This window comes from Rattus rattus, chromosome 9 (assembly GCF_011064425.1).
Source record: "Rattus rattus isolate New Zealand chromosome 9, Rrattus_CSIRO_v1, whole genome shotgun sequence".
Taxonomy (NCBI): Eukaryota; Metazoa; Chordata; class Mammalia; order Rodentia; family Muridae; genus Rattus; species Rattus rattus.
In genome coordinates, this window is record NC_046162.1 from 1,017,081 (window position 1) to 1,039,504 (window position 22,424).

General features: G+C 52.1%; 2 protein-coding genes across 3 annotated transcripts; one reads left to right on the forward strand and one right to left on the reverse strand.

The window, feature by feature from the left end:
• The first annotated feature begins 7,845 nt into the window (after positions 1-7,845).
• Positions 7,846-18,205, forward strand: Pkmyt1 (protein kinase, membrane associated tyrosine/threonine 1). Of its 2 annotated transcripts, XM_032912463.1 has the most exons (8): positions 7,846-8,061; positions 13,183-14,297; positions 15,254-15,747; positions 16,405-16,511; positions 16,639-16,811; positions 16,999-17,156; positions 17,813-17,890; positions 17,967-18,205. In XM_032912463.1, the coding sequence occupies exons 2-8, from the start codon at positions 13,947-13,949 to the stop codon at positions 18,076-18,078; spliced, it is 1,473 nt and encodes a 490-aa protein (XP_032768354.1). In that variant the 5' UTR covers positions 7,846-8,061; positions 13,183-13,946; the 3' UTR covers positions 18,079-18,205. The 2 variants fall into 2 exon arrangements, 1 of the variants encoding a protein (XP_032768354.1); XR_004389044.1 differs by having other exon boundaries at positions 13,810-14,297; positions 16,639-17,156.
• Positions 18,191-21,885, reverse strand: Paqr4 (progestin and adipoQ receptor family member 4). Its single transcript, XM_032912464.1, has 3 exons — positions 21,340-21,885; positions 19,598-19,819; positions 18,191-19,484 (listed from the first exon to the last, which is right to left on the reverse strand). Exons 1-3 carry the CDS (start codon positions 21,503-21,505, stop codon positions 19,051-19,053), a joined length of 822 nt encoding a protein of 273 aa, XP_032768355.1. The 5' UTR covers positions 21,506-21,885; the 3' UTR covers positions 18,191-19,050.
• Positions 21,886-22,424: the final 539 nt, after the last annotated feature.

The window sequence follows — 22,424 nt, forward strand, 5'->3', positions numbered from 1 at the left end:
TAGAACACAGTCTTACTCTGTAACCCAAGCCGGCCTGGAACTCACACTCTGTAGTCCAGGCTCACTCACTTGAGCTCTCAGACACCTTCCTGCCTCAAGTTTTGAGTTTGGGGTTTTACTGGTGTGAACCACCACACCCAGCTTTCCACAAGTCTGAGATGTTTGATTGCCTGTATCCTCTTTCTCTGCTGCTGTCTTGCCCTCCTTTGTTGGGGAGAGAGACCAGAGTGTCCTGGCCCTGGTTCCTGAGTTCTCCCTTCATCTCACCTGTTCCCAGGCCACCGGAGGGGCTGTATCCTGGGGGAGAAATGAGGGTTTAGTTTAGGGACACAGCAGGGCAGGAGCCTCCGGTCCACTCTGCTTCTATCTCTGAAGACTTAGTTTCATACATAGCCATCTGGCCTGTTGAGTGGGGAGAATTGAGAAGGGAACCAGGATGCCGAATCTCTGCCTCAGTTTCCCCTCTGGTCACAGGAGGTATAAGGACAGAACCGGGGATAGTCTAGGATTGGGGGACTGAAGATTGTTTCCTGGCATGGATGGGGTGTCCAAGTTATACCCCTGGATATTTGAGGGGCAGAGCACACTTCACTCTCCTATTCACTGTGTTAGGGCCCTCCCCCACCCCCAGCCTCATCTATGGATGCTTCCTGTTCCCTCTTCTCCTCCTCTTCATTCAATCTCAAGGATCCCTCCTCCTACCTTAGAACTCCATAGGCCCCCTTCATGATGCTCAGTCTCAAAGTCTTGAAGCCTCTCAGCTCACTGGTCCCCCTCCCGTTCCACTCCAGCACTCTGCCCTTGGATGCTGCCAGAGCCTCCTTCCTCCCTGTCGTCCCAGCCCCCTCCAGGCCCCTCCTTCAGGGGCCCTGTGTTCTCAGGGTCAAACCTCCCAACTCTCCCAAGACGATGGGTTTCTGAGCTCCACATCCTCAAGAAGACATTGCTATTGCTGCCTGCTGGGAGGAGACTCCTCGCTCCCCTGGCCTTCATAACTGGAATCTCAGAGCTGGGGAATATCTAAGGGAATATCTAGAAAGCTCCAAAGGTCCCTGGGGTCAAAAGTGTCCAGAGGGCCACTTACCTTTCCCCAGGTTGGGAGGGAGTCGGGGAAGTCCTAGGGAAGCAAAGGGTACTTATTATTCAGGGCTGTGATCTCAGAAACTGAAAGGAGGTAAGACTCAAACCTACATCTGCCTCCAGTGCAATGCCCCCAAAATCTGAATTCTCTGCTTGCCCAGGCTTCCCTAACCCCAATGCCCACCCAACCCTGATCAGCTGGAGCTCAAACTTTTGGGAGAGGGCTTATGTACCCCGGTCTAGCCTCAGACTTGCTCTGTAGTTATATAGCCATGAGGTCAAAAATGATCTTGAACTTCTGGTTATATTGGAAACACTACCAACTGCATTCATTCCATCCCCACCCCCCAGAAACTAGTCAGCTAACTCATGTTCTAGTCAAATCTCAGCCCCAGGCACAGCCTGGACCCTCCTGAGAAGCCCACCCTCACCGCCTTGCAGGCTCTCAGAAGTCAGGCAGAGCAGGAAGAGGGCAATGGGAAAGACCCAGATGCCCATGATGTCCAGAGAGTGGGAAGGCTCAGCACCCTTTGGGCCTTTAAGCAGCCTTACCGGGATATTCCTCAGGTCCCCAGCTGGGAGGGGCAGAGACTCTGCTTGTAGACCCCAGGAGGCCAGTCCAGGGGCTCCCCCCTGGAGCAGAAAAGGCGCCTGGTCTTCTGGGCCTCCCTATGATGTACCCCCTCATCCATCATTGGTGCTGACAGCTGGGATAGGCCTCCCTGGGGCTCCTCCACCCTGTCAGACTGGCACCAGACTGGAAGGGTTCAGATGTTCCCCCAGCAGCTGGAGAGGAGCAGGCTGGCACTCTAGGCTCAGCCTAAACACAGCTGTGGGATAGGTGGGAGCAGGGCCAGAGATCTGTGCATAGCTGGTCCAGAGCCCTAGGAAAGTTAACTATGTTACTAGAAAGGCAAAGAGGCGATGCAACAGTGTATCAGAAGCTATCCAAGCCTGGGATATGTGAACTCTTCGCAAGAGCTTGCTCTTGTCCTGGCTGATTCCTCCACGGATCACTAGAAACAGATCTTTTTGCCCCTAACTGAGGACTGGTTTACTAGAGGGGTACCCCAATCTCCAATCCTCATCCAGTGTTTCTCCTCATTCCCCATGGGGGCAGTGGCACACAGGGACAAATTACTCCGTTTTCTGCTGTCTTCTCTTCTTTGTCCAAATTGACTTTAGGGGTAAACTCAGGATCTGTTGCTTAGGATGGATGGGGCAAGCTGTGCGGGTGCACCTTTCATTCTTGGGGCCTGGGCAGTTGAACCTGGGGCTGGGCTTGCTTCAGGGGGCCTGGCAGATTGTGCTTAGGAGAGGCAAGCCTGGGATACACAACGATGGTGTCTGGCCAGGAAATGTCCCCACTCATAGCAAAATGAATCTGTGGACCCCACTGAGCTGGCTAAGGACAGCATTGACTCAGAACCTGGACCTTGGACTCAAGTCCAGAAAGCCCCACATCCTGTCTGTCTGTTGGCTCTTCTCAAACTTCAGGCCCTCCTGGAGCTTCCGGCTGAGGAGGCCACTTTGCCAATGCTGGCTTCCAGACAGGGTGGAGGTCTGGAGAGCAGTAAGGATAGGACAGTGGGGACCTCTGAGCCCACCACACTTTGAAGCCCAGTTTTGCAGCCAGCAGCCAGCAGTCTTGTGCTCAGTACCCTTCACTCATAGGCAACCCCAGTCCAAGCTAGCTCTATAGATCACTCCACTCTTGGACCTCCTGAATTCAGGGCTACGCCCCACTGGTAATATCGCCCTACTCTGGACTACTATAGACATGCATGCATATGACTAGTCCCGTGGTGTCTCTCTGTCTTCTCCCAAAACCTCACCTTTTGTGAAAACCAATGGCAGGGTCCCTTAGCCCAGCACCTCAGTACATCAGCACCCCACTTGCCCATTTCCATCCTGCTTGGAGGAAAATGGACTGTATCTTCCACTAGTCACCGAGAAGGATGCAGGTATGTTCTGGCCCCAACCACTACCTTCGAGTCCAGGACAACTGGATAGAAAGAACGTTCACGCTACACTGCCTGCAAGGCCTTGGTTTTTCTGATTGGTTTCCCTGAAAGGACCCAGCTCAGTGGGTCCTAGGCAGGGTGGTGAGTTGATCTTGGACCTTGGGGAGTCATATGGCCTTTCTGAGGCTGAGTCCTGGCAGTAAAAGCCAGGGGCCAGGGCCACTGGGGTTTCTTGTTTTGTAGTTGGGGAAACCGAGGCAGAGAAGGAAAGGTATTTGGTCCAAATGGTACAACTCCTAAGATGGCCTAGAGTCGGATCCAAGCACTCAAACCAAGGGGTTTTCTCTCCTGCTCTTTTTTTTTTAGGGTAAAATATACAGATATATTTATATTATCAAAAAGTATCCAAAGTGGGGAAGGGATGGCAGATGGCCGCAGCCTGGCATCCCTGCCAGCACACACCAGAAGAGGGCTGACATCCTCTAGTCCAGATTTCATCCTGTAGAAGCTCCCCATTTCTCTCCTGCTCTTAAACTTCCCCGCTCTCCTGAGCAGGCCCAGGTCCAGTTATGTCAGTAAGACTCAGAGCTGGGGCAGCTGAAGGCCCCCTAAGCAGAGCCAGACATACAGACACACAGTACTCATTGCACGGCGCCAGGGAGGTAGAGGGAGAGATTCCAAGGGGCTACACAGGAGGTACTCTGACTGCCTGCTTGGCCAGTGCCAGGCTGCCTGGGAGCTGGCACAGCCCTGTGGAAAATACCAGCCAGTCTTGGTCCTCAGGTCAGCTTGATTTCTACTCAAGCCCTGCAGGATCACCACACCAACTCCATCCAGGTAGTCTAAGAACTCAGAGTTGGGAGCTCAAACCACCCCTCCTAGAGCACTAGTCTGGGCTGCTGAGCACCCTGAGGTGAAGGGGACAAGGGACAGAGTATCTAAATATCTAAACAGGAGAGGTATGTGGCAGGGATCAAGGGCAAGGAGATAGTAGCTGCTGGACATGCAGGACTGATGTCTAGGACAAATGGTACTTAAAATGGCGGTCTGTGTTAAAGGATTCCCTCACAGTTGCTTAACCTCCAGCAGCACCTGTGAGGGTGGGAATTTGGGAGGACAGCTGGAGGCACAGTCAGGCGCCTGTGGGCAGACACCTCCTGTACCAGCAGCTGTGCTGCTGCCCCTCAGCTGCCCCCCTCCACCCTGTGTCGGCAGCTCTTTAGGCTGGATCTGAGCTTCCGATTTCCCTTGGCTGCCTTTGGGACACCTTCCCAGACATTACCCAGTTACCCACAAATGGGTAAAGCTGACCTCTATTAACCTCCTCTCCCACTCCTGTCAAGTATTAGAATTGTTGCAACCGTGAAATGTGATATACATAGAGAAGCGAGCATACACTAGACAGAAATATACACTGTAACAAATGCTCGCAAACACTATGCAACAGAAATAGAAGGTAGCCAGTCCTCAGAAGCCACCGTCAAGGCTTCCTTCCGTTCTCCAGGGTTCCATTTGAGGATCATCTTTGCCTTCCTTTCTTGTCACTCCACTCATTTTGTGCATCTGAGCAAGAGAATCTTCCTAAGAGTCTGGAAGTGTGTACAGTTCTGTACTTCTATTGTGGTGAAGTGCCACACTGGCAGTGCTGGATGAGGGGTGGGGCTTATGGAAGAGTACCTAGGGGAGGTTTGAAGTCTTCAGTGCAAGAGTCCTAGTGTTTTGTTTTTTGCTTTTGTTGTTGATGAGACAAGGTCTCTACATGTAGTCTTGTGGCCTGAGACTTGCAATGAGATCCGTGAGATCTGCCTGCTTCTGGCTCTGAGTGCTGGAATTAAAGGCGTGCACTGCCATGGCCAGCTAAGAGTCCTGGTTTGTTTTTTTAATTGGATATTTTAAAAATTTATTTGCATTTCAAATGTTATCCCCTTTCCCTGGTTTCCCATCCATAAACCCCCTATCCCCTCCCCCATCCCCCTAGAGTCCTGGTTTTGATCCCTTTGGGAACATGCCTCTGTCTGTTGTCTGTACCATTGCAGCATGGATAAAGATGACTCCCGACTTACCCAGCAGCTGCTCTTGCCTTGACCGATGCAACCTGTGGGCCCGTTTTGCATCAAAGGGAGAGAAGATTCTTACACTAGATCAGTGGTTCTCAACCTTCCTAAAGCTGAAACCCTTTGATACTTCTGCTTCATGTTGTGGTGACCCCCAACCATAAATTTATCATTGCTGCCACTTCATAACTGTAATTTTTCTACTGTTATAAACTTTAATGTAAACGTCTGTGTTTTCTGATGGTCTTAGGCAACCTCTGTGAAAAAATCAGGGTCGGGGATTTAGCTCAGTGAGGGTTGGGGATTTAGCTCAGTGGTAGAGCGCTTGCCTAGCAAGTGCAAGGCCCTAGGTTCGGTCCCCAGCTCAAAAAAAAAAAAAAAAAATCTGTAGATGGTTCTAAATGGGTCGTGACCCACAGGTTGAGAACACTAGTGGGTCTCACCCATACTGATAAAAAGCACTAAACCAACTTTGGCAGATATGTGTGGGGGGGCGGTCCTCTGATGCTTCTCAGTGTTAACTTTCACTTTCTAAACCAAACTTTCGATTGCTGGCCATCTGTTTCTAGTCATGTTTTCTTTTTAAACCAATGAGACCATGAACCTGGGCAGAAAAGGGCAGACCTCTAATCTGCCCCTCCGTCAACAAAAGCGATTCATGTATATTTTCTCAGTTAGCGCTCATTCCTTCAGGTAGGGAGGAGCTATTATTCATTTTACACGTGTGGAGACTACAGCCTTCAGTTCCCTAATACAACATCCGTACACTTTTACCTGTAACCGCTACTAATTTATATTGATTGCATCTATAGTATGGTCTTTCCCTGCAGAGTGCGATGTTGACTGCTGCCGTATGCCACTGAAACCGTTTTACGTCTCACTGTAATGCTGGGGACGGAGCCTAGGGCTTCACACCCGCTAGCTACCACTGAACTGACATCCTAGCTTTTTTACTCCCTTTTCCCTTGCCTTTATGAAACAGGGTTCAAATTGCTAAAACTGCCCCGGGTTTTGAGACAGTGTCTCACTATGTAGCCCAGGCTGGCCTGAAACAACAACAACTTCTTCTTCTTCTTCTTCTTCTTCTTCTTCTTCTTCTTCTTCTTCTTCTTCTTCTTCTTCTTCTTCTTCTTCTTCTTCTTCTTCTTCTTCTTCTCCTCCTCCTCCTCCTCCTCCTCCTCCTCCTCCTCCTCCCTCCTCCCTCCTCCTCCTTCTTCTAAAGATTTATTTATTTTATGTATAGGAGTACACTGTAGCTGTCTTCAGAACAGGGTTGTGAGCCACCATGTGGTTGCTGGGAATTGAACTAGAGCCTCTGGAAGAGCAGTCAGTGCTCTAAACTGCTGAGGATCTCTCCAGCCTGCCTTTCTTCCTTCCTTCCTTCCTTCCCTCCTTTCTTTCTTCCTTCCTCCCTTCCCTCCCTCCCTCCCTCTCTCCCTCTCCTCCTCCTCCTCCTCCTCTTCCTCCTCCTTCTTCTAAAGGGCCTGGAACTTCTGATTTCTATTAGGGTAGTCTCCTGCCTTAGCCTCCCGTTCCTCAGTGCTGGGTTACAGAGCTATATACCACTTTACCCAACTTTTACTTATTGTTTATTTGATTGATTTTAAGATAGGGGTCTTGTTATAGTGCCCAACTGGCCTCCAGTTCCTGGGCTCATGTGTTCATTCTGCCTCAGCTGCCTCCGTGCTTGGGGTATAGGCATGTACCGTTGCAGTATTTTTAGTTATTGTGTTTGTTTGTTTGTTTGTTTGTTTTAATCATTATGAATTAGACTTTGAGGAATGAGTAGTTAGAAGGGGGCAGGGCCTGTCCAGAAAATGGGGCCGGCAGAAAGTAGTTCTAAATAGTTGGAGAGGGACCTGCCTGGGGTCCTCAACAGGGACTAACCCAGGTCACAAGGTTCTGGCTCTCAGAGACGCTAATGCAAAGGGAAGGGCTTGGAAGTGTGCTGCTCTTGATCTTGGGTCTAGGTAGGGCCTGGCCTTCCTTCCTAAGAGATTGCCAGAACATTTTAGGGAGACTGGCTGTAAAGCATGATACCTCACTTCTACATGAAATCGATAAAGGTCCCTTTCCTGCAGAAGCAAGCACCATCCCACGTTTGCTCACGCAGGCCTTCTGCAGAAATCATCTTAGGTTCCTTGGCTCCATGTCTCGAAGAGAGGTGACAATCTCAAGCTTGGGAATGCCCAGCATGTACCGGCAGTTATGAGGGCAGGAAGAGACTGAGAGGGGTCTGAGTTGAACATTAAGTTCAGAACTAAAGGATGTAAACTGCCTCAGAAGTAACTGAAGTAAGGAGACTCCATCTTAGACGAGGCACTCTTAATCGCGATCCTGTGGTGAAGAGAACAGGTATCTGAATGTGCATAAGATCATGCGTAGCGGGGACATTAGCTTGAGCTGCCCCAGTGGCAACTTCCTGAGGAAATGCCCCTTTTATGGACATGAATATTAAGGCAGCCAATGGAGAGCAGAGGGTAGGAGGACCATAGTTTGAAGGCCGACAAATGTCCGGAGGACACCGACAGGTCAAGGATCGTTCCCACCTGGTATCTAGGACTAAGAATTTAGCTACCTAGTCGGCAATAGTCCCCGAAGAGGTGCGCCTGCGCAGGGAGAGCGCTTGGCCAAACTTCGGGGGCGGGGAGACCTCGGTGCGCACGCAGGACGCGAGGCGGAGCCAGTGCCCCGGGCGCCTGACCGGCTGTACCAGGAGGGGGCGGGGCCACAGACGAGCCTGGGCGGGGCCTCGAGGCCGGTTTGGAATTTTTGGCGCGAGCTGGCTCCGCGCGCGTTCACGGGCCGTTCCCCTTCTTGGAGGGTGCTTCGTCCTGGTGTCCAGAGGCCCCGCTGCCCGATCCCGGCCTGCCTGGCTTCTGCGAGGTCCCCAGCGGCCTCCGCCGACCCGGAACCTGGGACCTCGCTGCTGCGCCGTGCTGCGCCCCGCCCAGCCTCCCCAGGTGAGCCCATACCGGAGTGAGATCTCCCGGCCGCGCCGCTCTTCTGCCCGGCGCCCTGGCCCGCGCTCCTGCTGCACTGCGCCCCGTGACGGACCCCCAGCCTCCCCTCAGTGTCCGGTCGCACCCCTGCAGCAGCCCCACCCCTCCCTGTTTGTCACGGGCTCGGCTAGCCCTCGGATGACGCCAGGTCAGCGCTGTCGCCCACGCCCCGCCTACTCCCCCCGGGCCCTCTGTCCCTTCCCACTGGGTCTGCCCCTCTCCGCCCCCCTCTCCCGCCACTCTCTGGGAAGAGCCCCTTGACCTAGTGACAGCCTGTCTACGCAATTGTTTGTCAGAGTTCCCCAGCCCACTGAGCGAATTTAGCAGCGGCCCTGCACGAGAGGAACTCAGTCTAAGCTAGATGGTGGTCATCAGATGTGTCCACAGCTCAGTAAGGGTGAGGCCCCTGGAAACCTCGGAGGTCTCCTGGCTGACTGGTGGCTCAGGACCACTCTGGACGCAGCCAGGACTCCACTACCAACCCTTTTCACCCCATAAAGGCTGTTTGACCAGGCCAGAGGTATTATAATGTAAATGACCAGTGACTTTGAAACGAAGATGACATTAAGAGGAGAGAGCCTTTCTGGCTGAAGACAGAAGGTGATGGACTCCTAGGTGCTAGGCATGGAATCTGTATTCCTTCTTCCTTTAAAAAAAAGTCTTCTTGTTATTTTTTTTTTTTAACATATGGGTATTTTTGTCTGTATGTGTGTTTGTGCACTACGTTTGTGCCTAGTGCCACATAGGTCAGAAAAGGGTGTCAGAACCTCTTGGAATTGGAGTTGCAGATGCTTGTGATGTCAGTGTGTCAGAGAAACAAACCTGGTCCTTTGGAAGGGCAGCAAGTTCTCTTACCACCCACCCCCCTTAAGGTTGTCCCTTCACAGTTGTAGGTTTAATTAATCAGCATTCTCATGGATCGTGGCAGTCTAATTCCTTCAAGAAGACCTGGGATGGGATTTGTGTTTGTTATCTGGGGGTGAGGGGGCATCAAACACAGGACCCTGATTGTGCTAGGCAGGTACTCTTATCACCAAGCTAAAGGCCACCTCTGAGATGGGATTCTTGAAGTAAATAGAGCCATAACAAGAGAGCCTTCCAGCCAAGCCTCTTAATTTAAGTACCTAACCAAAGTAGTAATTTGATCTACCCAGCACCAGAGGCTAGGTGTGGCATCTTTTGATACATTGTGGCTTCCCCAAAAATGGACTCTTTCTGTTGCTTTCTTACCTTTGTATCAATTACAACATTGTAGCAACCTTCTGCCCCTTCTGCCCCCCCCACACACAGTTAGTTAACTGACACGGTGACACTACTATACTTCTGACACGGTGACACTACTATACTTGAGTCATTTCAACTACTAGCTAAAGCACTGATTAAGACAGCAGTTAGCATTCATGCTAGACACCAGTCTTAAGTCCTTCAACGTTCTGTATGTCCGTGCAGAGCAGATTTAGGGCCTGGAGTTAGATTAATAAGTTTGTTGGTTTAGCATTTGCCTAACATGAATCATGCCCTAAGTTCAATATATAGCCCCACATGTAGTGGGACAAGGCTGTGATCCTAGCTCCCTAGAGATGGTGTCAGGAGGATCAAAACCTCAGTTTTCCTTGACTGCACAGCCAGAGAGCTTGAAGACAACCTACACTAGAGAACCTGTCTCAGAAAACAAAACAAAACAAAAATAAATCTCAGATTTAGAAAGCACAGATGAAGGCCTGAGGTGTAGCTCTGCTAGAATGCTTTCCTGGCCTGTTAGCCCCTTGGTTTGACCCATAGTGACTAATAGCTTTTAAATAACGGTTTGATCCGTAAATGAATAAGCATCCTAAGAAAGCATATATATACATATGGATATATGCTTTATATAATATATATACATATGCTTTTTATATATAATATATGTTATAATGTATATACGCTTTCATATACATCTATATATATCTATATATCCCCACCCCTGGTGAATCTGGGGCATCCATTCCAAGATCAAACACTAATATTTCTGTCCTTGAATGTCAGCTAATGGTCCTAGCTCATGCTTGTAATTCTAGCACTCAGAAGGCTGAGGCAGGATGATTGCTTCAAGTTCAAGATCAGTCCAAACTACATAGACTTTTCTCAAAACAAAACTATAAATTTCTGGGTGAGAAAACTAGATAAAGTTGATTTTTTTTCCCCTGAAGTAATTTTTTTTTTTCGTGGAGCTGCCCAGTTGTGAGAAGATTCTTCTTTCCTGTTGGATTGTTCGGCACCCTTTTTGAAATAAGCATTTCCAGCTCTCTGGAGGTTGAGCCAGGAGGCTGCTCAAAGCCAGCTTGAACTACATAACGAGTCCTGTCTTGAGGGGGAAAAAACACAAAACAAAAAAAAAAAATTTAGGACAGGGTCACTCCGTGTAGACCTGGCTGTCTTAAAACTTGCTTTATAGCGCTTGCCTAGCAAGCGCAAGGCCCTGGGTTCGGTCCTCAGCTCAAGAAAAAAAACTTGCTTTATAGACTAGACTGGCCTTGAACTCACAGATCAGCCTGCTTTAGCCTCCCAAGTGCTGGGGTTAAAGGTGTGTGCCACTGTGCTCAGCTTCAAAGAAAAAATGATTTAACCATAAGTTTTAGAACCCTTAGTTTACCCCTTCATCTTTATGCAAATAAACTTTCTTGATTACTGTGGCTTTGTAGAAAGTTTGAAAATTTGGAATTATGAGTCTTCCAAATTTAGTCTTTTACAAGAGTTTGACTGGAAGTGGGGTGCTCGGGTCTCCTGAACTCACATACAAATTATAGAAGCAACTTGTTATTTTTTTTTCCCCACTTTCATTTTTCTGAGACAAGGTTTCTCTTTGTAACCCTAGCAGTCCTGGAACTCCCTCTGTAGACCAGGCTGGCCTCAAACTCACAGAGATCCACCTGCCTCTGCCTCCCAAGTGCTGGGATTAAAGGCGTGCACCACCACGGCTAGGATGCTCATTGCTTTCAGTGATGAAGCCAGCTGGGATCTTAGCGGGGATCCAGGATTGTACAGTGTGAACTGAGGAAAGCCTGGTAACACTGTAACTGTATACCAGTCTGCAACTTCAAGACCATTGCAGTGAACAGGTCTCCCCTTTTAGTTAGACCTTTAGTTCTTCCTATGTGCATGTGTGTGTGTGGGGGGGAGGTCTCTGCAACCACTAGGGCCTGCAAAGGATTGATCTCTGTGAGGCAAGAAGAAAATCCATTTCAACCCGACTCAGTAGCTGGTGTTGGTTCAAACTTGTAGAATTTGACACTGGGTAGTTTATTATTGGTATATTTAACTATAATACAGTTTGGAACGGGCTTCCTGCTGTAACAGAATCCCCTCTGCACAAGGAAGCATAACTAGATCAAAACTCCCCTCAGTTCTGTAGATAGGCTATATGTGTTATCTTAAGGCCTAGGGGAGGAACTGTCAGTAGTCATCTGAGCTATTAGCCACCTCCGTTCTGCTTGGGGAAGCCTGGGGAGACAGGTATGGCCAGGCTCTCTAGCACAGGGATTAGACTACTAGTCACCTCTATTCCTAGCCTTCTGAAAAGACAACGATGTGTGTTTAATGTTTCTGGTGTTCCTAGTGCTGACTGTGAGTACAAGGACATCTGTGCCCCGAGCATAGATCCATTCATTTTGGTTTGGGTAATAGGGATCAAACCAGGGCCGGTCACTTGACAGGGAAGTGCTCCTCCACTGAGCTAGTGAGCTACATTTCTTCTCCTCCTCTTGATCTTCTTCCTCCTCTTTTTCCTCTCCCTCTCCCCTCCCTCTCCCTCTCCCTCTCTTCCCTCTCCTCCCTCTCCCTCTCCCTCTCCCTCTCTCCCCCATCTCCTTTCCTTTTTTTCTAGACAGGGTCTCACTATATATATAGCCCTGGCTAGCCTGGATCTCTCTGTGATCTTGAGTTGGTCTCAAGCTCATAAAGATTCTATGCCTTCCGAATGCTAACATTAAAGGCATCCGCCATCATGCCCAGCAGTTCCTCCTAGTTGCTTGTTTGTTTTGTTTATTTTATGTATATGGGTGTTTTGCCTGAATGTATCCTGTGTTTTATAAGTGAGTGTGGGTGGAGGCTAAAAGAGGGTGTCAGATTCCCAAGCAGCCATGCGAGTGCTGAAAATTCTAGAAGAGCAGTCGCTCCTCTTTACTGCTCAGCTACCTCTCCAGCCCCTTTTTTCTTCTTTTTGAGACAAAATCTGGATACTTGGGTTTTAAACTCATGTTGGTCTTGACCTCTATCTGTAGCCAAGGACAGCCTTAAACTCCTTATCCTTTTGCCTCTGCCTCCCAAGTACCGGGATTATAGGTGACAGTCACTGTGCCCAGCTCCTTTCACCCCTCCACCTTACTCTTTTTTTTTTTTTTTTTTTTTTAAGATTTATTTATTGGGGACTGGAGAGATAACTCAGTGGTTAAGAGCTCTGACTGCTCTTCCAGACATCCTGAGTTCAAATCCAAGCAACCACATGGTGGCTCACAACCATCTGTAATGAGATTTGATGCCCTCTTCTGGTGTGTCTGAGGACAGCTACACTGTACTTACACATAAAATAAATAAATCTAAAAAAAAAAAGATTTATTTATTATGTATAGTGTTCTGCCTGCATATCTGTCTGTACACCAGAAGAGGGCATCAGATCTCATTACAGATGGTTGTGAGCCACCACGAAGTTGCTGGGAATTGAACGCAGGACCTCTGGGAGAGCAGTCAGTGCTCTTAACCACTGAGCCATCTCTCCAGCCCTCTCTCTTACTTTTTTAAACAGTATTGTCAGATATGAACATCTCAGTATTTCAAAGTCAAGTTTCCCTGGGCACAGCCTCGGGGCTCTGTTTAACAGATCGCCTCTACCCTGGGCAGTGTATCTAAGCTGGACTGTGGGACAGTGATGCGCTTTTTCCTGCCTAGCCCTCTTGCCTTAGAAGCAGAGTGCTGAGACATGCCCAGGCCTCTGGCATCCCTCACTGCCTCTTCTGATGTGCAACTCTTCCTATGAATGAGCTGGGGCTTGAACCATGGGTTTCTCACCCTGCTGGCCCGATGTAGAACTTCCATCTTGTCTTTCAGGAGAGAGAAGAAAGGTCTTGGCTAGTCTACCACTCAACTGAAAACTAGCCTCTGCCCTGTGGAGTTGCTGAGAGACTGAGTGATGCTGAGAGCCTGCTCTTCCAGGCAAACACTAACTGTGACAGGGAGCAGAGGCAGCAGAGCCTCACCTCCGGGCCCTGCACACAGCCGGCGACCATTCCACACTCTCAGCAAGATTTGCTAGATTTTCTTCTGTAAACCCTTCACTTCTCCGTCTGTAGTACTACGTTCAGAGACTTAAGATGCATAGTTCCCCTCTATTCTATTTCTGAGGAGAAGTCCCCAGGTCTCATATTAAGTAGGGATATTCTAGAAGAGAATCAATTCTAGTACGATAACTCTGAAAATAGAGGAAGGAAGTTTTGGAACTCAGAAGTTGTTTTTATTGTTTTAAACTGGTGATGAGGGACCTTGGGGGAGGCTTCAGGGAGGAAGGCTGAATGGACAACTGTGGGGCTGCCAGGCTTAGCGTTTCCCTGCCAAGTATGAGGCCCTCAGGGATCCAGGGACACAGGATCTGGTCCTGACTTCGTATAATTGCCACCTCCCAACCTCAGACGGCACTGATACAGGTGTGTGATGGCCTGTCCTTTTCCTTCTCTGCAGGTACTTGTGTCCTACACAACCTTCATGCGGACAATAGAACTTGTGTGTAGCAAAGAAGTGGCTCTCTTGTGGGCCACAGGATCCAGCTCTGTTTGAGGGGACACACCGCCTTGTGCTCTGATCCTCTAGCACTGACCATGTCCATGCCCACTGAGGGCACCCCACCACCCCTAAGTGGTACCCCCATCCCAGTTCCAGCTTACTTCCGACATGCAGAACCTGGTTTCTCCCTCAAAAGGCCTGGGGGCCTCAGCCGGAGCCTTCCACCTCGGCCCCCTGCCAAGGGCAGCATCCCTGTCAGCCGTCTATTCCCCCCTCGGACCCCCGGCTGGCAGCAGCCCCAGCCCCGGAGGGTGTCTTTCCTGTGCGAGACCTCAGAGACGCTGCAGAGCCCTGGGTACGACCCGAGCCGGCCAGAGTCCTTCTTTCAGCAGAATTTCCAGAGGCTCAGCCGACTGGGTCATGGCTCCTATGGAGAAGTCTTCAAGGTAAATGAAGGGTGGTTTCCCAGGCTTCTCCAGGGAGCCTCTGCCGTGGGGTCCCCTCCCCCGTCGGTGGGATAGTGTCTTAGGCATCCTGCTGCCCTTTTTCTCTGACAGCCTGCCTCTCCTGGGCTAACAGCCACTTCCCCATCCCAAGATCAAGTGCCTCCGAGAGCTGCCTCGAACACACTGGCCTCGTGTCCAGGCCTAGCACAGCACACAGCAGGTCTCCGCTCTGCCTAGAGATGGTTGTGCTGGGCTCCATGACTGGTCTGTCTGACTGGAGCTGATCCCAGTGCCCACCGCAGTCCCTAGGCTAGCAGGCTCAAAAGCTGTTCCTTCCCCTGGTCCGTCATCATTTTCTTTTCTATTAAGATTTTTTTTTAAAAAACACTTATTTTTATATTTATTTATTTTGTATATGAGTACACTGTAGCTGTCTTCAGACACACCAGAAGAGGACATCTGATCTCATTATAGATGGTTGTGAGCCACCATGTGGTTGCTGGGATTTGAACTCAGGACCTCTGGAAGAGCAGTCAGTGCTCTTAACCACTGAGCCATCTCTCCAGCCCATTATTTTCTTTAATATGATTTTAATTTTCCAAGTATATATCTTGTAAAATAATAGCTTTCCTTTATGCAAGCATTACGTGGAAGCAATTTTATTTCAAAGGCAAGCAGCCCAGGCCACAGACCAGCTTTCCTCAGCAGTGGAGAGCTCAGACAGCAGAGCACACTGCCACATTTGGGGACTTCTATATCCTCTTGGCACTAGACTGGTCAGAGCATAGGTCTAACCTGTTGCTGGGTCTCCGGCGCACCGTCCTGCAGTGCACATGCGTCCAGTTATCATGCAGAGGTCTAAGGCATGTATTCCCCTACATTGGGCAACTGTGACAGCATTCTTTGACTGTCACCACCCCCCCAAATTCTGCTTCTGGGCAACGCCTCCCTTCCAGGTGCGCTCAAAGGAAGATGGGCGACTCTATGCTGTTAAGCGCTCCATGTCACCATTTCGAGGCCCCAAAGATCGGACTCGTAAGCTGGCTGAGGTAGGCGGCCACGAGAAGGTGGGGCAGCACCCACACTGTGTGAGACTGGAGCGGGCCTGGGAGGAGGGTGGCATCCTATACCTGCAGACAGAGCTCTGTGGGCCCAGCCTGCAGCAACACTGTGAAGCCTGGGGGGCCAGCCTGCCAGAGGCCCAGGTCTGGGGCTACTTGCGGGACACTCTTCTGGCTCTGGACCACCTACACAGTCAAGGCCTAGTTCACCTGGATGTTAAGCCTGCCAACATCTTCTTGGGCCCCCGGGGCCGCTGCAAGCTGGGTGACTTTGGACTACTGGTGGAGCTGGGTTCAGCCGGTGCTGGCGAGGCCCAGGAGGGAGATCCTCGCTACATGGCTCCAGAACTGCTGCGGGGCTCCTATGGGACAGCTGCAGATGTGTTCAGGTGAGGCTGGGATGGGGACTGTCAGCCCTTTATTGGTGGCTGATCAGCAAAAAGGAAGGGACTGCCCAATAGAGGAGTTCTTTCCTGGCACTAGGGCAGGAAGGCATTCAGGCCCGGGAGGTGCTGCCCCTCCCTGCTAGCTGAGAGGTTTCCAGAGTAAGCATCAAGCCCGCCAGAGGCCCCTTTATGTTATAGGCTGGCCACCTCCTTGCAGCTCCGTGGCTGTGCTCCAGGACAGGGAGAGTAATGAGGCAGAGGGACTTGTCAGGTCCACAGTTGACATCTGGGACTACAGCCAGGCCCGGGGTTTTGAGTCCATACTGACTTCTACTACTCTGTGTCAGTGTGCTCTGCCTACGACTACAGAATGTTGATGCCAGCCCTAATAACCATGGAAACCAATTTGCATGTCAGTGTGGTTCTGATGGACTCTATGCACTGGGTTAACTGCTTGAATGTGGGGTCCACATTTCATAACACGGAGTCCATCCTAATTGCTGCTCACTGGCCCTCCAGGGCTCTCTCAAAGCTCCTCACGTCTCACTGACTAAGGTTTACAGTCGAAGAGAACAGCCCTTTCCCACCTAGATGCTGAGTATCTTGGATCTGCATCACACAGCTGACTGCCTCTTTGTCTTCATGCCCCGTCCTTCCTAGTCTGGGTCTCACCATCTTGGAAGTGGCCTGCAACATGGAACTGCCCCATGGTGGGGAGGGATGGCAGCAGCTGCGTCAGGGGTACTTGCCCCCCGAGTTCACTGCTGGTGAGTGGGGGTTCAGAAGAGCCAGCTATCACAGCTCTGGCAAGGGGTGGCAAGTACTAGGGGGCGCCATTGCAGCAAGGGCCCAGTCAGTGCCCTGACCCCTGACATGGCCCTGCCTCATTGGCAGGTCTGTCTTCTGAGCTGCGTTCTGTCCTCACCATGATGTTGGAGCCTGACCCCCAGCTTCGAGCCACGGCTGAGGCCCTGCTGGCCTTGCCCATGCTGAGGCAGCCACGTCCCTGGAATGTTCTGTGGTATATGGCTGCAGAAGCCCTGAGTCGAGGTTGGGCCCTGTGGCAGGTAAGCCTTTATGTGCTGGGCTATCCTACCTGTACCTTGCCTAGGGGGCCTTCCTGGTCTCCTGAGGCTCACTTCTTCTGAACTTACGGTATGGATCGGGTTGTCCTTGAACTCATCTTCCTACCTCAGCCTCACAAGTGCTGTGATCTGTCACAGGCTTGGTTTCTGAGGCTCACTTTTTCCTTAGGTCCTGGTCACTCTGCTCTGCTGGCTCTGGCATGGCCTAGTTCATCCTGCCAGTTGGCTGCAGCCTCCAGGCCCACCAGCCACACCACCTGGCTCTCCACCATGCAGTCCCCTCCTGGACAGCACCCTCTCCAGCAACTGGGATGATGACAGCATAGGGTGGGTGAGAGAATCCTGGACACAGGGGTGGCATGTGTGTACATCACTGGTCAGTGCAAGGGGTCTCGGGCCCTATGCAGAAGGTGGGTGAATGGGCCTCTGTCACACTCAGGGGACAAAGACTGCTAGTGTAGAGGTAGCTTGTGGTTTGTGTGGGCAGCCGTGACATTCAGTGCAGGATTGCAGTCCCACCTCTGCAGAGGCCACCCCTGTTCAGAGATAAAGTGCTGTCTTCCTCTGAGTGGATGCCTCCCAGCATCTGGTAAGCCCTGCCTGAGAGGATTCCCTTGCTCCCGGGTGTCTGCCAAGGGAGAGTGCATATATAATTAAGAAACTGCTGCAGTGAGACACCATGCACTCTCAGGACTCCTCCCTTTATAGTGCCATTCCCCGCACTCCGAAGGCTCACTCTAACATAGCAAAATGCTAGAAAAGCTTCATTTACCAAAACTGGACACCCAGCTCAGTTGAACCTGAAAAGGGACAGAGCTAGCCCGTGAACGTGGTCAGATGGGAGGACTTGTCAGCTGCCAGTGTTTATTTCAGTTATGGCCTTGTTCCTTCACCAAACAGGGGCCTGGAACTCAGAAGGATCAGAGCTGTTTTTATCCTGCTTTGCCCAATCCTCAATGCTCTGCTTGTCCTCTTTCTTGTAGCCCCTCACTTTCCCCAGAGACCATCCTGTCCCGGATCACGAGGAGAACCTCTACCCCTCGGGGCAGGTACACACCAAGGTGAGGAGGTGAGCCAACTGTGGGCGGTCACAGTTGTCTGTAGGATCCGTGTCTTACAACTCTTTTCTCCCCCAAGGGATGTCCTGGACCTAACTGATATGGACTCAGAGCCTCCAAGAGGTCCCTGCCCCACCTTTGAGCCAAGGAATCTCCTCAGCCTGTTTGAGGACTCCCTAGACCCAGCCTGAGCCACAGGCCCAGTCAGCCTTGGTGCTTTTAAACCTCTGAACTTCTTGCCCACCTCTCCCCCTGAAACTTCTGTATCTAATAAAAAGTAATGAGTCTTGGGAACACCCAAGGTTGCTCATATGGCAACAGAGTGCTTCTTGTCCCTTTATTGATGTTGCCTAGGGTCTTAGGCCTTTGGGATGTCTGGCTCTGAGTCAATCCCCTGCTATAGAGTGCCCTTGGGCCAGCAGGCTGGAGTCATCCACTGTGTAGAGGTTTCCTGAGCAGACAAGTCTCTGATGGGCAGGTCAGTCAGTCAGACCATGGCACTGAAGAGATGAGTTGTTGGTCCAGTGAAGCCTGAGTCCAACCCCTCCATTCCACATCTGCGCCTTTTGCCTAGGAAAAGCAGCAGCTCCCCTCGTGTCTCTTGGTCAGATAATACAAGCAGGACCAATGCCCACTTGGTTCTGAGAGAAGGTCCTGGTCCTCTCCTCTGCACCCTCACTGCAGGAATGACAGGGACAGCAAGATTCTGGCTGCTGAGAGGTGTGGCATGCAGAGCAGGAAGATGGAGGTCAGGAAGCAGGGTCAGAGAGGCTAGTCCAAGAATCCAGGAGGTGTTGGATGGGAGCAGCAACATAGGGGTAGTGGTTCTGGGCTGGAGGCTTGGTAAGTTGGCAGGACTCAACTGTCAGAGACTCACAGGTCAAACAGGGTAAATTGGAAAAAAAAAAAAATGGTTTCCTTCTAATGACGGCAAACCAGTATGCTGGAGGGAAGATGGCAAGGAGAGGGGTAGCTGGGGTTTGAAGGCCTGGGTGCAAGAAGAGGTTAATCCATGGGGAGGAATGAAGAGTGGTCTCCCAACTAGGAAGTCCCATGTGCTGGTTCTTCCAGGGAACCAGCCCCTTGCAGACCAGCAGGAGGAAAGGTGGTGTAATTTGTCCCAGAAAGCTGTGGGCAGGCCAGTTTGGTAGCTAGGAGGCAGCTCAGTCTGGGGGACAGGCGTGGCGCGCAGCCCAGAGCAGGTCAGGCACAACCCCAGCATGGAGCTGGAGGATGGAGCCCACGCTCAGCAAGTGCATGATCTGGTGGGAGTTGCCCCAGTAGTCGAAGCGGCCAGGCCCCCAGCGCTCTGGAAGTCGTGCCACATTCACCAGCCCTCCCAGCAGAGCCAGTGCGTCCATGCGCAGGTAGCAGGGCAGGGAGCCTGGAGCCCCGGAGCCCAGCCCCACTCCACGGGCCCCAAACACCAGCAGGCGGGCCCCAGCTTGCCAACCAAAGGCTCGAAGCCGGGCACTGGTGGAGGGGGCAGTGAGGGCTCTCCAGCCGGCTACACCTGACAGTGCAGTGTAACCCATCAGGGCAGCTGGGCGAAGCCAGGGTCTGCAAGCCAGAGTGCAGTGGATGATGGGTAGGGCCCCTGCAGAGAGAGAGAGAGAGAGCAGAGAACGTTTTTTAAGTCCAAACTGACCTTCCCAGCCCGGGGCTCCCACCAGTGGCCCTTGCCTCCACCTTCCTGGGGCCCAGGCTCACCAAGGGTGTTGACAAGGCAGACTCCACACATATCCAGGGCAAGGAGCCGGGTGTACACAGGACTGCCTCCCTGGTGGCACATGAAGAGGTGATAGAGCACAGAGGCTGCAGGGGGCGCCAGGCAGGCCACACAGTGTGTGCCTCCTAGCCAGCCATCCTTGCCCAGCTGACTCCAGGGCATGGTCATTGGCACTAGCACCAGGAAGCCCAGCAGGGCTAGCCCTAGACGGGAGGGAGAGTTATACATCAGACACATTCAGCGTAAAAGGAGACGCACATCCACAAAGGTATCCGTGGGAGCCAGGAAAACAGCTTAGTTGGTGAAAGCTGTTTAAGCCTGACAACCTCAGCTTGATCCTGGACTCCCCCTGGTAGGAGAGAACCAATCCTCACAGATCGTCTTCTAACCTTCATTCCTGGGCAGAAGTACACCCACCCACCCAGTCATACACCAATATATAAATGTTAAATAAACATAAAAACCCAAAGCTGCCTGACTATGGAGAACAAAGGGAAGACGGAGCAAGGCAGAATTCAGTGCTGTTGCCTGCCCACACAGAGGCAGGTCTTGTGGGCTACAAACTTTCAGAAGGGATCCTGTCAGGGTGGAGGAAGCAGAGGCAGTGAGCCCCACTTTGCAGGTGCAGAAACAGGCTTGGAGTAACCCGTCCCAGCTGAGCCCAGTCAGTAGGCAAAGCTTAGAGGATGATGAACCAGGGCAGCCTAATTCCTACCTAAAGCCACAGCTCCTCCCTGCCTCACAGGCCAGACCAGGTTGGTCGGTCTGTCTGTCTGTCTGTCCTGGAGTGTCTGCAGAAACCTGGAGAAGCATGACCTCAGCCTGAGTTCTGATTAGGACAGGAGGGACATACCAGCCTCAGGGTTACTTAACACTGTCAAATGTCCAGGCAGATGGAGGCTTTGGGTCTTTTTGTTTTCCATAAAGAAAGAAAGCCAGAAAAGGCCAGAAGGAGGGGAAAGGACTGGAAGAAGCCTATCCTATCTCCACTGGGGTGCTTTCAGGAAGGAGCTCGGTTCCTCCCAATGCTGGCCTTTCTTGGACATTCCCACCGTTCCCCACAGGCAGTTGGCAATGCCTGGATAGAAGACAAATGCAGGCATCAGCCCCACTCTTGGTGGGGGTCTGACTGAACAATAGCGCTCTTCCTCTAGAGAAAAGCCCGATTCTAAACCTAGCTGGCTCTAGTTCCCTCTCCCAGCTGGGGCGCCTCAAGGACAGGCCAGGGCTGTGTCAGCAGAGCTCTAGGGGCCCGCAAGAAGTGTGTTTGGGGGGGTGGGGTGGGGAATGAGCCACCAGGCGGAGCCCCACGGTACTGCTCTGGTCGCGGGGACCCTAGGCTACCGCGAGGAGGGGCTAGGGTCAGACTGGGGCGGTCTTCTTCTCTCTGACTCCTCCTAGCCAGTGAACACCCATCTCCAGGATGAGCGCTGGAGGGGGAGGGTGTCCAAAGCGCAGGATTACCAAGGGGATACCAAGATTCTTACCCTTAGAGCTCAGCCGGATTAAGCTGGCTCCCATTCTGCTCCCCTCTCCTGCCTTGGGGCACTACTGGGAAAGCAGAAGCTGGCAACGAAGCCTGGGACAATGGCAGCTTTGTCACCACAGCGCCTGACCCAACCAAGGCAGGGACAGCCGAGGACTTGGGCTTGGGGGGCTGCTGTGCTCCCAGGCAAGGCGGCCGCGAGTGCAAGAAGCATGAATCGGGGTGCGGCTCACCTACCGTGAGTGTAGATGTTGCCCAGCTCGTTGTGTAGGTAGAAAAGGCTGCGCAGGCAGCCCGAGCCGCTGCTAGCCGGCCGGTAGCCGGTCAATACGAACTTATTGAACTGCAGGTGTGGCGGCGAGCTAGCCCAGTCCAGAAGACGCGGCCCGGTCAGGAACGCCATGGCCTCACGCACTGCGGCCGACCGGCGACCCTCTGCTCCTGGGTTTCCTTCTCAGTGGAGCTGCAGCGCTGGGAAGCTCATCCCGATTCACCTCCGGCTGTCCGGTCGCCCTGCCCGGGTCAGCCGGGGGTCCTGGCCCCCTTCCCTTACACGCTGCGCACGCGCGAGTTCGACGCCCCCGCAAGGGAGAGGAAGCTGGCAACCCCACTGTCGGAGCTCAGTGCATTCAGCTCCACCGTGGCAAAGCGGCGGACGGAGAGCTCCGGAGGGCCGCAACGGCAGCCGGGCGTCTCGCCGCAGCCCTGAGGACGGGCGCGGCCGGACGCCGGAGGGGACAGCAAGCTCCACCCCGGCTCCTAGCCCCCGCCACCCTGGCTGTGTTTCGCGCGCTAGATTCCTGACGTTCACGTTGCAGGGACCAATGAGCACTGCGGGCGGGGATGCTCCGCCCCGAGACCGCCCAGGCCTTCTCTTTAACATATGCGGTTCCAGCCTTCTTTGCTTGGAGTGGCTATTGGCATGGGACGCTATGTTCGGTGTCGGGCTCCTCCACTGGGGTGGCCTAGCGCCTTGGGTCTACCAACATTTCACACCCCGGCTTTCTTAATGACCTTCAGGTTGTCGCACCTTTGGGCAACTACCTTAAGTATACAACCTGGCTACCCAGCTCTAACCTCACAGTCAGACACTGTCCAAGGTGCTGCTGGCTAAGGCCCCCTTCAGATGAGTCCCGAGCAGCACCGGCGCGCACCCACTTTGGGGTATATTTCCATCAGCGTCTAAGACGTGTAGTGCACCTGGAGCCCTTAGCGAGGCCCAGCCCTTCCGGCTAGGCTGCTTAGAGCTTGGGTTCCTCCCAACTCATTCCCTGTTATCGCCCACAAAGCACACCCTCAGCCCTGCCCAGTACAGGAAGGAA